Genomic DNA, 15,430 nt, shown 5'->3' with positions numbered 1-15,430 from the left:
TTTCTTTTAGTTGCTTGTTGACCATTGCAAAAGACTGCAAATGTGAGATGCACGAAAACTGAAGACATGAATGGTTTTGGGTAAATTTATTATTTATTTTAAGACAGCGGCCCCCCCAGCGGTGCCCGTGGCCCTTGTGACTACTACGCTCCCCACAAGTATGACCAAAGTAGTAGTAGTCAGAGATGGGGCAGGAAATGTTTTGGAAAGTGACGTTGTAGACATGATGTAACGGGCTTTAGACATACAGTAGTTGTTTTTTCGAGATGATGAGACCGGAGATTCAGTCAGCAATTGGGAGGGAGTTTTTGAACGGCGGGCACTGTGACCCCAGCACCGTCCTTGGTCTTTGTGACCCCAGCAATGTTCCTGGCCCCTAGGAGCTGAAAAATATGTTTTATCTGAAGAGAATGTTGCTTAAAGCAGAGAGGCACCCTTCTAGGTGTTCCAACCATTTGTGTTACTAGAGAAATTTTCCTAGGTTTTTTTGTCACTGGAGAAGTTGTCATGAGAAAAGTGGACATTATTGCTCGGATTGGAGTGGTTTGAGCTGGACTACTTGTTAGTGCCCCACTCCCTGGAGAAGTTGTCCCAGATGTTGCAATCACTGGAGAAGTTGTGATTCCTGCTTGGGAGACAGCTCTTGGGGCTGAGGCGGCTAGAGTAGGAAGGATTGCAGTGGTTTGAGCCGGACTACTTGTTTCAAGTTTAGCTTTCATTGCAGAAGTAGGCGTCTGAGGTCCAGGGGGAGGTTTTGTTCCCTGAAGGGCCATACGTGCACGGTATGGATTAATACCAATACTTGTTACAAGTGTTTCAACCCCTGGAGAAGTTGTCATAGCTGTCACGGTCCCTGGAGCAGTTGTTGTGGAAACTTGGGGGAGAGATGTTGCTAAAGCGGCTGTTGTAGACAGGACTGCAGTTGTTGGAGACGGACTACTTGAGGCTCTACTTGTCGGTGACACTGGAAAAGTGATTGAAGGGATTGTCGTTTCTGAAGGAGATGGTGTTGATATGATCGCAGTTGTTGGCGCCAGATCACCGGCTGTTTTAAGCGTAGACACCGCAGAAATTGTCTGAGAAGGGGAGGGAATTGCGGAAGCAGTCGGTCTACTGGTTGGTCCTGATGTTGACACCGGAGAAGTAGTCTGAGCTAAGGAGAGAGTTTTCATTGCGGAATTGGACCCTGTGGACAAAATTGCAGTGGTTTGAGACGGACTACTGGTTGACCCAACTGTTGTTGTGAATGCAGAGTTTGTTCTAGATGTTGTTGACATGAGAGAAATAAATGTAGCTTGGAAGGGAGCTGTGCTTCCTAAGGGGGATGTTCCAAGCCCAACTGTGGTGGTTTGACTCAGACCAATTGTTCCGGCTATAGAAGCTGTTCCAAATGTTGCTGACACAGGAGAAGTCGCTGTCTGAGCTTGAGAAGGAATTGCGCTTCCTGAAGGGGATGTTGTCAGCTTGATTGTAGAAAGTGTAGTCGAGGTTACATCAATTGGACCAGGAACGGTTGACATAGTGGTCCGAGAGGTTTTGGGTACAGGAATTGTGACTGGATCAGAAGTGACTGTCGTGGGGATCGTATTTGTAGAAAATGTAGTTGAAGCCGCAGTAGTTGTGGTTCCACTCGAAGTCAGCGCAACGGTGGTTTTAGGTACAGGAGCCAGAGCGGTCACAGCTGCTGTAGAAAGTGTCGTTGTGGTTTCAGGAATAGTTGAGGTCAGAGCAGAGGTCGCCGTGGGTACAGAACTTGTGTTTGGAGAGCGAGTTGTACGTGCAGGTGGAGTTGTGGGTACAGCAAAAGAGGAAGTGGAGGTGGTCGTGGGTATTTTAGCTGTGGTAGGAGTTGGAACTGCAGTCGACGTTTTCATTTGTGACGGTACCGAGGTGGTTGTTGGTAAAGGACTTTTACTTGGAGCAAAATTGGGCATCATGGTAGAAGATGGGCTGACTGCGCCAATTATAATTGGAGGAAGAGTTGTCGAGAGTCTCTCGGTGGCTGTAGCAGTTGTGTCGTAGGTGGTTGTGGGTACTGGAGTCCGAGCAAAAGTGTTCACCATTGGAGGAAATCTAGTTGTTGGCATAGTTGTGGTTTGAGCAAGAGAAGTCTTTGCGGTCGGGGTTGGCGGGTTTTTTGGTATACCGTTGGTCAAAGATTTCCTAGTGACAAAGGCGGGAGTCATGGGCACAGCAGAAGTCGCAGTCGAGGCAGAGACGGTATCAAGTACAGATGGGACTCGAAATGCTGTAGTTGAGGCCAGTGGAGTTGTGTGTACAGCACGAGAATGTCTAGCACAGGTGGTGGTTGGCATTGTGGATAAGGTAAGCGCAATAGTGGTTGGGGGCATTTTAGCAGTTGCGCTCAAAGTAGAGGTTGTTGGTCCAGAACTTGTGGTTTGTGAGGCTGAAATTGTGTCCTGTGGAACTCCGCGTCCAGCAGTAGATGAGGTTTTAGCACAGTTAGAAGTCGGAGGAGGAGTGCTCATTGTTGGAGAAAGCGTCGTCGAAGCTGGAGCCGTGTTGGTTTCGATGATAGCTGAAGTCGAAGTAGGAGTCGTTTTGGCTAAAGGACTTGTTTGAGCGGGATTTGTTCTCGTTGTCATAGTACTTGTGATTCGGGTCATAGGGACCACTGCGTGTATGGGATTTGTGATTGGGGATCTTGTGGTTTTGGATAGTGTAGTTAGAGGCGCGGTAGCAAAGGCGGTGGTGTGTATTGTAGCGTTCATGATTCTGGAACCGACAGAGACCGATGTGGTGTGTGAGGGGCCTAAAGTGGTTGTGGGTTCATGGCTCGCGGTTGGAGCAGCCGCGTTTATCGCGGCAGATGAGGTTCTGATCGGTACCGCGGTACTCGTGGTCAAATCAAAGGTTGTGACCAATTCAGGAGACGTTGGCGTGGTCATTGAATGACCTGCGATTGTTTTTGGCACAGGACTTGTGATTGGAGCAGAAGCGGTCGCCATCATAACAAAGGAGGGAGGTGTGGGTATTGCGGCTAGAGCGAGAGTAATATTTCTGACAGGTGCACCAGAGCCTCGAAGCACCGCGGTAGATCTGGTCAACGCATCGGTCGTTGTAAACGGAGGATATTGTATGGTTGGAGCAGACATTGGTATGGTTTGTGAAAGACCTTGGCTTCCTACTCGTTTAAGACTTGTGGTTGAGGAGACTGAAACGTTGGCCTGTGTGGTTGCAGGTACCACACTAGATGTCTTAGCTGAGGTCAATGGGAACATATTTGTGGTTGGGACAAGAGTGGTCATCGAGGGAAGAGATGAGGTGGTTGTTGGCGCTGCAGTCGTCAAGGTCCAATATGTCATTAAAGAGGCTGAGCTGGTTGTGGGTACAGAACTTATGGTTGTGGGTCTTGTAGCAGGAATGGTAGTTGGTACTCCATGTGTGGTGGCCATAGTAAAGGTTGTTGTGCCCAATTCAGGAGATTTTGATATTGACAGAGTTCGGCTGACTTTCAGTACAGTACTTATTGAACCCGATGTGGTCATGGAGGTAGGAGGTGAGGTGAGTGTGGGCATCACGGAGTCGGAATGTTCCCTTGAGGCCGCAGCAGTTGTGGTTCTAGTAGATGTTGGGGTAAGAGAAGAGTTGGATGTAGGTGAAGAACTTGTGGTTGGAGAGGTAGGTGGAGTTTTGGGTAAAACTGGATAGGCGATTGTGTGCCGTGTAGTTGTGGTTGGCACAAATAGTGCCGTTGTCCTTCTGGATTCAGCTGCAGTGACCACAACAGTTGTGAAGGGGGTTGCAGGCACTGCACTTGCAGGAGCAGAACTGGTCATTGTGGGGATCTCACTTGTGTAAAGTTCAGTTGAGGCTCCCGCAGTTGCGGGTTCAGTCGTGGTTGACACAAAAGTAGAGCCGCTTGCGGATGACGCCGTTGTGACGGGTGCCGTCGGGGTGGTTGTGGTTGTGGTTGGAGGCGAGGTGGTTGTCGGCATCGCAGCAGACATGCTCAAAGGTGCGTCAAATCTAAACACCCCGCCGGGCACGGCAGAAGTTGAGGTTGGAGCGGAGCTGGTTGTAGCTCGAGGCGTCGCGGGAGGGGTCATCGTCGCACATATCGGGGCGGCTGCAGAGGTTCTACTTCCACGAGTCGAGGGAGTTAGAGCGGAGATCTTTCTTGTGGTTGGAGCGACACTGGATGCTGGCGCTGCAGCAGTTGTCACAGAGATGGCGGGCAATGCTGGAGTAGTTCCATGGCGACTTTGTGGTATTGCGTCTGGACGTGGTTTTGGAGTGGTGGTGTCAGTGAGACTCTCACAAGCAGGAGCTGGAGAAGGTGAAGTTGTTGTGGGGCAGGGTCTTAAAGTGGTGCCACTCATCGTACTTGACAGAGTTGGTGCAAGATCACCGGTAGTGTCCGCCGTGTCATCTTCATTATATTCACCTGAAGGAATTTCATCATAACCCCACAATTCAAAGATGAGGGAGTCCCGATAAAACACTGATATTGGAGCGGCGGCGGCGGTGGTGGAACACTGTAGTTCCTCTGCAGCAGCTCGAGAGTCCGAGTCCACTTCATCCCGCAAAGATCTTGGCTGAACTTTGTGTGGCCTTTGAGCGTCCGCGTTGTCGCAAGCTGCCAGCATGGTGGACATTTCCCCCAGAGAGTCCAAATAAACCACCATTGAATACTGCAATGAATAAAACCCATTCAATATTATGAAGCCCGAACTAGGGTCGGATCTTTTGTTCGGTTCCTTTACCGTGTGGGCCGCAGTGGAGTTGAGCACAAATACAGAACCTGCTTCCACCATGCTGACTGCAGGACGGATTGGAGCTCCATCGCCGATATTTTTGATCTTCAGAACCTTGGAGCCTGAAGGCAGCTGGACCAGGATTTGCGAGGGTTTGCAGAGCATCAAGGGGGGCGGCAGATGAAGATCAGTGGCCAAATCCTCGCAGGAAGCAAGTGCCACCATATTGGTCTGTAGCAGACTGTCAAAATAAAAGACCTGCAGCTGGTGGAAGCGTCTTCCATTTGCCACCTGGAGAGAAGTCGGGAGAAAATTTGTCCCATGATAAGGGCTTAACTTTCACGAGAGGCGACAACAGCTTAGTGTAGGCAGAAATGATTCCCGTTTTCTTTTGGAATGAGCAGCTAGCATTAGATTGGAAATTTAGACCAGAGAGATGCTTTGAAGACATTGTTGGAGCAGAATCAGGCTGGGCACACAGGGACAGTCTGGATGTTGTCCTGACTGATGTCTCTTAAGATAAAATGATCCAATCTTGTGTTAAGAGTAGATTTTTTTTCTTGATAATCACGACGTGTAAGTATTAAAGAAATTACTAAACATGAAATATATGACCAAAAAGCATGATATAGGGAAAGACACTGACTGTCATTTGACTCTGGAGTGTGATGGAAACTAAATGTAGCCAATCAAATAAGCACCCTGACTAATGAACAATGTAACAGTCCGACCCAATTTTTTTTTTGTACGAAAGAGGGTCCACCAGATGGCAAGAAATATTTTACCAAGCAATACTTTGTGTATGGCATTGCCATTATTAAATTATGAAAGCTTCATTTTTTTTTGCAGTCGGCAGGCCAACGTCTTTTCTTTGATCAAATGTGGAAAATGAGAACGCAGTGAAACATGGGCCAATAATAAAATCAGTAACAAAACAGGAGAAGGTCAGCATATGCGATGGCCACAATAAACGCCCGTCAGATAGCAAAACACTTGGAGGGAAATGATTTTTTTTTTCAATTAATGACTGGACAGGCGTGCAGGAGATTGGACACTTTTTCCATCATGCAAAGGGAACTTGGGGAAGGTCTCGAGAAAAAAAAAACATTGAGACAATGCGTTGAACCAACTCAAACTTGGGACTTTCTTGTGCATTTTCTACAAGAGAGTCACATCCCTGGTGGAGGTCCTGGCTCCAAAAGCGCATCGAGCGAATAGCATTTGACGCATGAAAAAGTGCAGAACACGAACGAGTGCGTGCGTCCACGTACCGCCATCTGCAGGTGCGCGCTACCGTATGGCAGCTTGAGCAGCAGCACCGGACCGAACCTCCGAACGGAAGCAGCAGAACTGTCGGGCAGCGCCAGCAGCCGAATTCCGTCTGCACGCACGTAAGCGTTCACAAGATGAAACGCGCACACGCACGCGCGCACACACACGAAAGCCACTCACTTGACAGCCGCGCTTTGGAATGTCTGACGAGGGACAAACGGACCCAAAGCCTGTCGTCGCTGCAGCGGAACTGCGGCCGGGTCAGGTCGAAAGAACCTTCACGTCCTGACACTGCATAACGCGCACACAGCAACAACACTCACAACAGATTTTTCGGCTGTGTTTGTTATGGTTGTTGTGCGCTTTCTTACCTGCCATAAATTTCCACACGGGGACCGGGAAGAACCGCGTCGGGTTGCGTCGCCTGGGACGCGCGTCCCCGCCGGTCCCCTCCGCTGTGTCGAAGTGGACTAGAGTCACCAGGGTGACCAAAAGCCAGGCCTCAATCCGCCCAGAAGGTCCCGACATGGTCCGGTCGGGTTGGATTGGGTCGGCTGAGGACCGATTTCTTGTGTTCTGTTCGGTGGTTCGTCGTGAGCGGTGCTGCCCGGTTCTGCTTGGCTCTCCGAAGAAGATAACAAAAAAAAAAAGGCAACCCCGCACCTGTGACTTTTGAAACAAATCACGACTGTGCCGATTGGATCATTGGAACCGGAAGTGGGCTGGGTCAATTAGCCTCAGCTCCTCTCACACGATTTTTGCAGGGCGTTCAATTTTAATGTTGTGATTTGTATATTGAACATGAATAATTTCACCAAAAATGGTCGATTACATTATATTCAGTTTTTTTTCAACCTTTAAAGCTGTTTGAATACCTGCAAAAAGGCTGCCCCGCAAACCTACAACGCACTCTCACACGGAACCGGAAACCGGATCCAGGTGTGACCTGCGAGCAATTAGCGACGCCGTGCCTGCGTCGGGACGCACGTCGCCAATGTACTGCATACTCAAACTCTGTATATTTTTCTCCAGAATGTGAACTTCACTGTATAGTAAACGCAAACTGCTTTAACTCCTGTACTTAAGTAAAAGTTAAAATAAAATGAAAAGTACAGTTGCTGGGGACAAGGCGGTGACAGCAAGCAGCGAGTGTTTAGTGAGCAGTGAAGTTACTCTGTCGTATTCGGTGACGTCACTGTTGCAGTTACCGGAGCAGTTCGCTCAGGGATGGCTAATGGTGGCTGAAGCACCGTCAGGAATCTGCGGAGCCTCAATGAATTCACTACAGCATTTTATTTCATTTTCTCAGCCCCCTTTAGTCTCCAGTAAGTAGCAAATAAAAAGAAAAATTATTGGAGCTGTCCATGGTACCAATCTGCTCGAGCATGTAGAGCGACCTGAAAATTCAACTTTATGTCTACACCCCCGACGCACCCGAACGGAACCCATGAAACGCTTTGTGACTTTGAAATGACCAGCAAGCGCTTTTCGTGCATTTGTTGTGTTTATGGGAGTTTATTTGTGGTGCGTGCGTACACGGTTGACATCGATGAGCAGACAGACGCCAGGAAACGTGAGCAAAGAAAAACAACAAACCTCGGCCCTTCAAAGTTGAGCAGCGACACGTCGGCTTCTTTGGGCTGCCTCGTCCCTCATTCTCCTTTGACGCCACCGCGGGACACGTGACGTCACATGCACTAGTAACCATGGCATCACACGTGTCTGTGCGCATATGGTTAGGTGTCTTTGTGAATGTGTGTGTGTGTGTGTGTAAATCGCAAGCACTTGTCGGGTTCCTCAACTATTTTGATGGAAGCAGGTCACCACGAAGTAAGCAGTGTGTGTGTGTGTGAGAGAGAGCAACAATGAGGAAATTATATTCTTCTGGTAGGGTCACTTCCTCTCAGAAAAGCGAGGCCTTCTTCTTCAGTTCGTTCCGTCTCCATAGTGACAGGCGCTCGAACTCCGAGGCGCTCATCCCGAAAACTTGTTGGAACTGCTGAGGGTCCAGATGTCGCTGTGACACGCACACACGCACACTTGCACTGTTAGTGGGTGCCACGCTCATTCCCTGGTGGCGGCCGCTCAAGCTTTGCCCCTCACCTCCAGTCTGGTTCGGTCCACTCCGGGTGGGAGCTTGCAGCGCCCCCTGTGGGTCACCACCAGCACTTCGTAGGGATAAACCTGCTGGCGGGAAACAACAGCGTCACATGTTCTTTTTTGTCCGTGTGTCTCAAAGTTACTAAGTGTTCTGGGTGTGTACATGTGTGAGGAGAAGGAGCCCACCAAATCAAGATGGTGGCCTCGTGCAGTATCTCACCTTCTGCTCCAAGATGCTTGGCAGCGATGTCCCGCGGTCCAGAGGACCACGCTGTGGGCCGCCGTTCTGTCCACACACACAGACACACACACACGCAATGCAACAGAATACAGATGCATACCAAGTCACACACCCACACAACCACATCTAAATGTGCACACCCAAACAAAACACACACACACACACACAAAAGACTCCCACCCAGGCACATTGAGCTGACATCAGATACACACACACTTACCTGAGCCACTGTGGAGACACAAACACGCACACATCAATCAATCAATCAATCAATCAATCAATCACTCAAGAGAGCTTGACAGATGAGATGAAACAGGAAGCTGCGCTCAGTCCACCCACCTGCATTGTGGCCGTCATTGGAAAACTCGGCCGACTGCCTCTGAAAGCGTCACCAATCGACATCATGTCACATGACATCATACTCTTGTCAATCATCCACAGCATAGTGAAGGGCCAGCTCAATTCTAACTAATGTACATTGAGGAACATCGAAACAGGAAATAGTGACAACAGCAAGTGGTAAAACCAAGCAGGAAGTGACCACAACAAACAGGAAGTGGCGCCAAGAGGCAGAAAGTGGTGACAACCAGGAACTGGCGAAAACACGCAAGTGGCGATGACAAACTGGAAGTGGCAAGCACAAAGGGGAAGGACTCACTCTGCTCAGACCGGAGCTGGAACGCGACGGTGACTTCGACGCATTGGCTGACAGGCCTGCGGACAGGAAACAGGAAAGAGGCCGTGAGTCGGGACGGGCGGCGCCACAGAGAAGGTTGCTAGCTCGCCAGCGTCATCTCACTGCCGTGTGCGTGCGTTCTGTCGGGCAGTGAGCGCGTCTTCCGCCGGAAGTCGCCACCTCTCTCCTTCTCCTCGCGTAGGATCAGACGGCCCAGGTTGGACTTGATCTAGACACAGCGTTGGTCACGCACGCTCTGCGATGATGTCACCGGCCCTATTTGTGATGTCATCATGCGCCAACCTTTTCCAGCTCCTGCTCCTGCAACACCTTGGCCTCGTCAGTCAGGTCCTCAAAGTCATCATCTTCTTCCTCCATTTTCTTCTTCTGCCACTCGATTTCTGCCAGACCGCAACAGGAAGTCATTGTGGGCAACTTCCTGTCGGGCTCTTCCTCCGTCCTTGGTGTGAGAGTCCGTGTGTGTGTGTGTGTGTATTGCTGTGGCTAACAGAATGTGAGTAGCGATAAACAGGAAGTGCCCGTAACGAGCAGGAAGTAGGAAATGGCGAAAAGTACCTCGAAAGCAGGGGTCACCGAGATGGCCCCCAAGACCACATGAGGAGCCTGCAGGCCTATTCCAAAAATAGCTCACCGGTGATTGGACATTGCGATTTTCTAGGACTGTTGTAGAAGTGAGTGGGTGACACTCACCCATGGCAGCCAGCGACGGGGGGCATGGCCAGAACTCGGTCTCGATCTTGGACGGCTGCTTGGGATCGGGAGGCTGAGCGGCCGGGAACTTGGCCGCCTGGATGACGCCGCCGACGCTCCCGCTGGTGGACTTGGAACCTTCTAGTTCAAGGTTGCGAGGAGGGGGCCACAGTGAGGGAGGTGGAAACGTGACCACAATGTGTCAAGTGGGACTCACCTTGTTTATAGATGGGAGGCTTTCTGTAGATGTTTGTCCCATTATCTGCAATGCAAGAGGTGCACATGTGAACTTGCTCAAGGGTGTGCGTTTGTGTGTGTGTATGTGTGTGTTTCTTTGTGCAAGAATGGGCGTGCGTACCTGGCCGGTGAAAGTGTTGCAGACTGGCGCTGATTTTGCGTCCGGCGTGCAGTTGCAACATGGAGCCTCCGGGGGAGCCGCTGTCGCTTTCTGCTCGCCGCCCTTTGACCTGAAACAGGGAGTCGTAGCCCTAAAGGGTGGCATGGTGGAATTCCGTGGGCGGGACTCTTACCTCAGGAGACATGGTGGGAGAGGTAGCGGGCGGAGAAAGAGAGCGCTGAGGGACACAAACACATAATGTATTTGGGTACAACTCAAAATGCGGCGATGATGATCGCGTGACGCCAATGGCGTGACGATGGCGTGTCACCTGTCTGCGCGGCAGGTCCAGCGGCGAGAAGCTAAGGTGAGGCTGGTAGGTCATGAGGTCAGGTCGCTCCACCTGTAGGATGGCTTTATCGCGGGGTATAGCCGCCAGATCGCGGTATGCCACCACCTGTTCATCCACGCGTGCCTGCGCCGCACGCACATAGACACACAATACAAACACGTACAGATATCACGCATATGTCACGCACGCACCACCAGAGCCTCAACTAGAATAGTGAAGTTTAGCTTCACATTTAGCATCGGCTAGCTCAGCATCAGTTAGGTTAGCATGCAGCCGTTTACCATGATGGCGGCAGTGGCGGGAGACGACGGGGCGCTGGGCCCTTGCGAGGACGACGAGTTCGCAGGAGCGACGACGTGGCCCTCCACCTGACAGGAAGTCACATGACCAGGAAACACATACAGTCGGTGCGAGCTAACGATGCTAATTGGTTTATGTGGGCGTGGCTACTTACCTTGTTCATGATTGCCGATCACCGGGAGCCTGCAAAAAAAAAAAAGTGTCACATGACAAAACAAAATATGCACGCAAAACACATCAAGCAAGAAAAAAAACACACATACACAAAAAACACTAAATGCTCACACCACACACAATTATACACACACGGGACATATGATTTAAAGTACGAATAAGTTGAATCGTGAAGCGAACGCTGTCTCATGACAACTAACACGCTGTGATGAAGATCACCACACACACACACACACACACACACACACACACACACACACACGGGGCGTGTGCTGTAACCACGGCGATACTTGCAGAGGGCGTCGGCCAGGCTGGCTGAGCTGATAAACAGGGAAGGGAGGGGGAGGCAGAAGAGAGAAAGATGAGAAAGAGGAGGCCAACAGGAAGAAAACGACCCGGCCGAACAAGCATTTGCTTTAGCCACACCGGCCACATTCAACCACATGGATGTGTCAAGGGAGGAAGGCGTTCATTCACTCACATTCAGACATCCCATTAACGTCAAAAAATAGGAAATGGAAAAAATGGAGATACGTGTTTTTCACAGGACAGTGGCGATTTGCTTTTTTTTGCTTTTGTGGGAACATCTTTGCTTGCCTCCAACATAAGGTGAAGCCGAAACCCCCAAAAATGATTCAACGGGAAGCTCCAAGTTATGAGTGGCAGGTGTGTGACATTTTGGATTTTGGACCTAAAAGTTGTTGGAAGAGGTTTTCTGTACGATAAGCAAGATGGGACAATTGTCTGTGCTATGAGAGTTTTCAACCATTGCAAAAGGTTGCGGTCGTAAACAGTTTTCTTGTCGCAAAGAAAATTTGTACATGTTCAAAATTTGATGCGAGTGTACTTTAGTTAAAAAAAAACAACAAAAGAAAAAACATACTGACCGCCAATGCTTTTTAGCCCAGCTCAGGCAGCTTGGGTCACAGGTTCCAAACCTAAATATAGCTTGGAAGGTGCCACCGTTGCGCTCATGTACGGTCAAACGTTGGAGAGACATGTGCTTACGATTACAATATCTCCAGGAACGGGGTTCCCGGTCTGCGGCTGTTCCAGACGGACACAACCGCTCTGTCGAATTTGTCCTATCAGTCCAGGTTTGACCAATTATCATTTTATGAAGGTAAACGACAAACGTGGGAATGCAGAGCGAACCGAAGAAGTAACTTGAGCTATCTGGAAATAGTAATGCGCTAAATGACTCAGTGCCAAAATATATGATGCTGGAGTAGCTCCTGTCGGGGACGGGCCTACAGGCGGGGAGACAAGTGGCTAGCACGCTTGCCTCACAGTCTGCAGGTTCTGCCACACAATCTGGCCTCCAGTCCTGCTTGTGTGTAGTTAGCATGTTGTTGTCCTCCCACATTCGCAAAACAGGCTAGCATCGTTAATGGAAGACCAATAAATTGTCCATCAGTGTGTGGTTGTCTTAAAGGTTGGTGTCTAGTGCATTTGTTTCTTTACCTCTCTCGTCATGCAATAAACACAACCTCACTGTACATCCACAACACATCATGGGTGGTGGGGAGATAGGTCTCTTGATCAAGGATTGGATGAACCCAAACAGGACAAATCGCGACATGAGGCATAACGGGATGAATCATGCGTGCGCACGCGCGCGCATCAAGAGCATCGCGGGCGTCACGTGACCTTGAGCACAAATGCAAAGAAGAAAAAGATGCAAAACATCCCATTCACTCGCGCGTGCATTAAAGCGGTCTCACCTGAGCCGATCCAGACGGACACACGCGTCGAGGCTCGTGCACGGGCGACAAACGACGCTCAGCTGTCACGTGACCGCATCCAGAGGCGCGGGATGGGGGCGTTGTGACGTTACGTCTGCGCGAGTCAGTAAAGGGGAATTGTCCGCAAAATGTCATATTTGGACTCATTTCAATTCCGTTTCTGAATTAAGAGTTGGAAAAAAACTGCACCAGCGTTCTCGTCCGAAAATTGGTCGTTAATGTCATTCAAGTACGAGCAGAACATTTTGAATGAAGTCCAGTCGGGATGTTCTGAGAAAGAAATGACCGAGATGAATTAATAGATGAATATTCAAAAGCACGGTAAGAAATGTACAGGTCTTGATTGTTTTTTGCGAAACAAATCCAGATAAATGCTACGTGTTGTCTGTTGTGTCAGTAAATAAGAACCGAAGAGTCCCTGTCCAAATATGTGACGTTGTATTGACGTAAAACACTTTTGAAAACCTAAAAAATGTGTATATGAAATCAATTACGATAAATGAGACAATTTGGGCCGGGTCAAATCTGTGACGTCACCCAATGGTAAATGTTGGATTAAAATGAAGACGTTTGCTCGAACATAAAAGCGGCTGCAGTCACATGTACACATTTGCCATATTATCCTTTCAAATGACAAGTTGAATAAAAAAAATAAGGGTGTACAATGTCAAGGAAAACAACACGAAGAATGTCGTTCTAGTTTGACCCCCCCCCCTCTCAAATCCGGCTGCTCCTCACTCATCTCTTCGCTCAATAGACGAGCTTTCCCCTGGCAAGATGGCGTCGAGCGATGGACTCTCGTCTCTGGTAAGACGACAAGAAATGTCCACAAACCGGCCAGAACGTGTCCACAAAAAGTCCAGGCGCGTCACGACGGCGGTCGGTCAATCGTGGCGCGGGCTCGGCAGCAAACGTGGCTAATGCTAACCGGCTGAGAGGTCGACACGTGGTGTGCTGGAAGCATGTTGTACCACCACCACATCGCCCACCGGGAAACCCGAGGATCTTCCTTACCCTGTTTTTTAATTCAAATGGCGATTGGGGGAACACAGCTTATAGATTTTCGGCTATAACTTTTCTCACTTCTAACTCTGTATGGAAAAAAACGGTGAGACAGTCGGAAAAAATGCGTAAAAGACAAAATTTCCAAACTTTGGGATCATTCCACACCTTAAAACGAAAACCCAACAATCCAATGAATCTACTTTCAAACTATTTACATAACAGTGCGTCTGCAGTTCAGTAAAGTTGTCTGGTAACTTAGTATGGCTTTGCACTGCTACCTAAAATTTTATTGTATTGCCCCCCACAAGTAGTCAAAAACAGGCCTCACATTATTGTGAAATGGTGGGGCAGCCAAGTAAACAAACGGATCTCGAGCATACCGTCTAATGGGGTAAGCAGTGAGCAGCCAGTCAACACTGCCGCCCACACCAGTCCAAAAGCCAAAAGTACTCAAAGTCACAGATAATACATTGTCAAACATGAGAACGGTGACCCCATGTGACAAAAACAAACCCACCTGCAGATTACATGCATACCTTTGCGTTTGGAAGGACAACATCAACTTTTGTCCAATGAATCAATGGCATATTTGGTAATCGTTTCCTACCTCCAATTGATGATGTCAAACTGAAGTCATTTTCCATCCTCAGGGTCCGGATGGAGCTTCAGCCGCCGCACACGCTCTGTCACTCCCCGCCGAGGCGTATGGGAACGATGTGAGTATGGTGGTGAGGTTCATCAGAACGTTTGCCGGTCGTGAAGGCGAAGCCGACATTCACTTTACGTTTCAGGAGCACCTGGAAGTTATGTGGGCGATGAAGGCCTACAACCACGCCGAGGTTTATTTCAATGTGAGCATCGCCGGCAGGAGAGCGCCGATGACATTGAAGACCTTGAAGAGTTTTTGTTGTCATTGTCATTCAGCTCATATCTTCAGTGGATCCCAAGTTCCTGAAGTTGACCAAGATGGATGATGACATCTACTCCACCTTCAGAGAAACCTTTGAGGACCTGGATATCAAAGTGCTCCACCCGGACCAACTCAAGTCGGCGGAGGCCAAAGAGGTCGGCCACGTTTATTCACTCGGACGGCTGACCGCCATTTCAAGATACCTGGATTGGGGGGGACAAGAAGCAAACAATGTCATTTTGCTTTTCTTAAATTGATAGTGGGAAAGTGTATTCAAATCAGAATCGTAGTGGCCTACTTGTGAATTGGTGGTTTGGTTTGTGTCCAGAGATGGCGGCCCTTCTGTAACCGCTACGAAGGCCTGGTGGAAGACTTCAACTACGGGACTCTGCTGCGACTGGACTGCCAGAAGGACTACACTGAAGAGAACACCATCTTCGGTGGGTGCGCCAATTCAATTGCATTGTCATTTTGTCTAAATCCACTTCAGACTGATGCCTTCATAATCACTCCAAAGGGATTGTGAGTCACTCCTATCTTTCATAAGCTTTCCTGTTGTTATTCCAGCCACCAGAATCCAGTTCTTCGCTGTGGAGATCGCCCGAAACCGAGAAGGGCTCAATGACACAGTCTTCACATCAAAGTCCTCTAAAAGTTAACCTACAACCACGAGCCCCCCCGCCAAATGTTTTGTTATGCTGACAAGCGATAAAGTGTGTCTTTGAGTTTGTGTCTTGTTACTGGGGGGGAAGCAAAAGATTTGGGATTCGGTTGAGCAATGCGCTGGTGGAACAAGAATTGAGCATATTAATCGGTCCGTTTATATCCATCTGAGGTTGAGGCCGGTTTGTCCTGTATCTGCGGTCAGTGTCCTCAGGCTCGCATTGCC

General features: G+C 49.2%; 3 protein-coding genes across 12 annotated transcripts; 1 reads left to right on the top strand and 2 right to left on the bottom strand.

The window, feature by feature from the left end:
* Positions 1-283: 283 nt before the first annotated feature.
* Positions 284-6,518, bottom strand: LOC147191851 (uncharacterized). Its single transcript, XM_086134177.1, has 6 exons — positions 6,362-6,518; positions 6,171-6,281; positions 5,990-6,099; positions 4,728-5,009; positions 4,247-4,655; positions 284-4,165 (listed from the first exon to the last, which is right to left on the bottom strand). The coding sequence occupies exons 1-6, from the start codon at positions 6,516-6,518 to the stop codon at positions 288-290; spliced, it is 4,947 nt and encodes a 1,648-aa protein (XP_085990303.1). The 3' UTR covers positions 284-287.
* A 746-nt stretch (positions 6,519-7,264) lies between these two features.
* On the bottom strand, positions 7,265-13,543 carry dmtn (dematin actin binding protein). Of its 10 annotated transcripts, XM_086135471.1 has the most exons (16): positions 12,606-13,317; positions 10,862-11,201; positions 10,689-10,775; positions 10,387-10,530; positions 10,249-10,293; positions 10,077-10,185; positions 9,936-9,980; positions 9,719-9,859; positions 9,311-9,408; positions 9,131-9,236; positions 8,990-9,045; positions 8,671-8,710; positions 8,552-8,559; positions 8,311-8,376; positions 8,094-8,174; positions 7,265-8,007 (listed from the first exon to the last, which is right to left on the bottom strand). In XM_086135471.1, exons 2-16 carry the CDS (start codon positions 10,868-10,870, stop codon positions 7,894-7,896), a joined length of 1,149 nt encoding a protein of 382 aa, XP_085991597.1. In that variant the 5' UTR covers positions 10,871-11,201; positions 12,606-13,317; the 3' UTR covers positions 7,265-7,893. The 10 variants fall into 10 exon arrangements, with proteins under 10 accessions (XP_085991597.1, XP_085991588.1, XP_085991587.1 ...); XM_086135462.1 differs by having other exon boundaries at positions 8,094-8,177; positions 8,311-8,559; positions 10,249-10,530; ... (1 more) ...; positions 11,142-11,201; positions 12,606-13,543; XM_086135461.1 differs by having other exon boundaries at positions 8,094-8,177; positions 8,311-8,559; positions 10,249-10,530; ... (1 more) ...; positions 11,176-11,201; positions 12,606-13,542.
* Positions 13,351-15,266, top strand: pbdc1 (polysaccharide biosynthesis domain containing 1). The gene is made up of 6 exons (XM_086135472.1): positions 13,351-13,433; positions 14,282-14,347; positions 14,423-14,482; positions 14,556-14,696; positions 14,870-14,981; positions 15,109-15,266. Exons 1-6 carry the CDS (start codon positions 13,404-13,406, stop codon positions 15,198-15,200), a joined length of 501 nt encoding a protein of 166 aa, XP_085991598.1. The 5' UTR covers positions 13,351-13,403; the 3' UTR covers positions 15,201-15,266.
* The last annotated feature ends 164 nt before the right edge of the window (positions 15,267-15,430 follow it).

This window comes from Hippocampus guttulatus, chromosome 17, assembly GCF_054856545.1.
Source record: "Hippocampus guttulatus isolate MCC_2025c chromosome 17, RoL_Hgut_1.0, whole genome shotgun sequence".
Classification (NCBI taxonomy): Eukaryota; Metazoa; Chordata; class Actinopteri; order Syngnathiformes; family Syngnathidae; genus Hippocampus; species Hippocampus guttulatus.
Note: the sequence above shows the minus strand (reverse complement) of the source record. Positions and strands in the feature narration are given on the sequence as shown.

Bases quoted from the DNA above. Each gene is read 5' to 3' on its own strand.
- LOC147191851 (XM_086134177.1), bottom strand. From the start codon at position 6,518: ATGTCGGGACCTTCTGGGCGGATTGAGGCCTGGCTTTTGGTCACCCTG. The intron at 4,656-4,727 runs GTAAAGGAACCG...TATTCATTGCAG, and splicing joins ACTCCACTGCGGCCCACACG to TATTCAATGGTGGTTTATTT. The intron at 4,166-4,246 runs GTCCAGACGCAA...CTGCAGCGCCAG, and splicing joins CACCACCACTCCAAAACCAC to CATCCAGTGTCGCTCCAACC.
- dmtn (XM_086135462.1), bottom strand. The intron at 9,409-9,718 runs GTGAGTGTCACC...GCGGTCTGGCAG, and splicing joins CCCGTCGCTGGCTGCCATGG to AAATCGAGTGGCAGAAGAAG. The intron at 9,237-9,310 runs GTTGGCGCATGA...CGCTGTGTCTAG, and splicing joins AGGAGCAGGAGCTGGAAAAG to ATCAAGTCCAACCTGGGCCG.
- pbdc1 (XM_086135472.1), top strand. From the start codon at position 13,404: ATGGCGTCGAGCGATGGACTCTCGTCTCTG. The intron at 13,434-14,281 runs GTAAGACGACAA...TTCCATCCTCAG, and splicing joins GCGATGGACTCTCGTCTCTG to GGTCCGGATGGAGCTTCAGC. The intron at 14,697-14,869 runs GTCGGCCACGTT...GTTTGTGTCCAG, and splicing joins AGTCGGCGGAGGCCAAAGAG to AGATGGCGGCCCTTCTGTAA.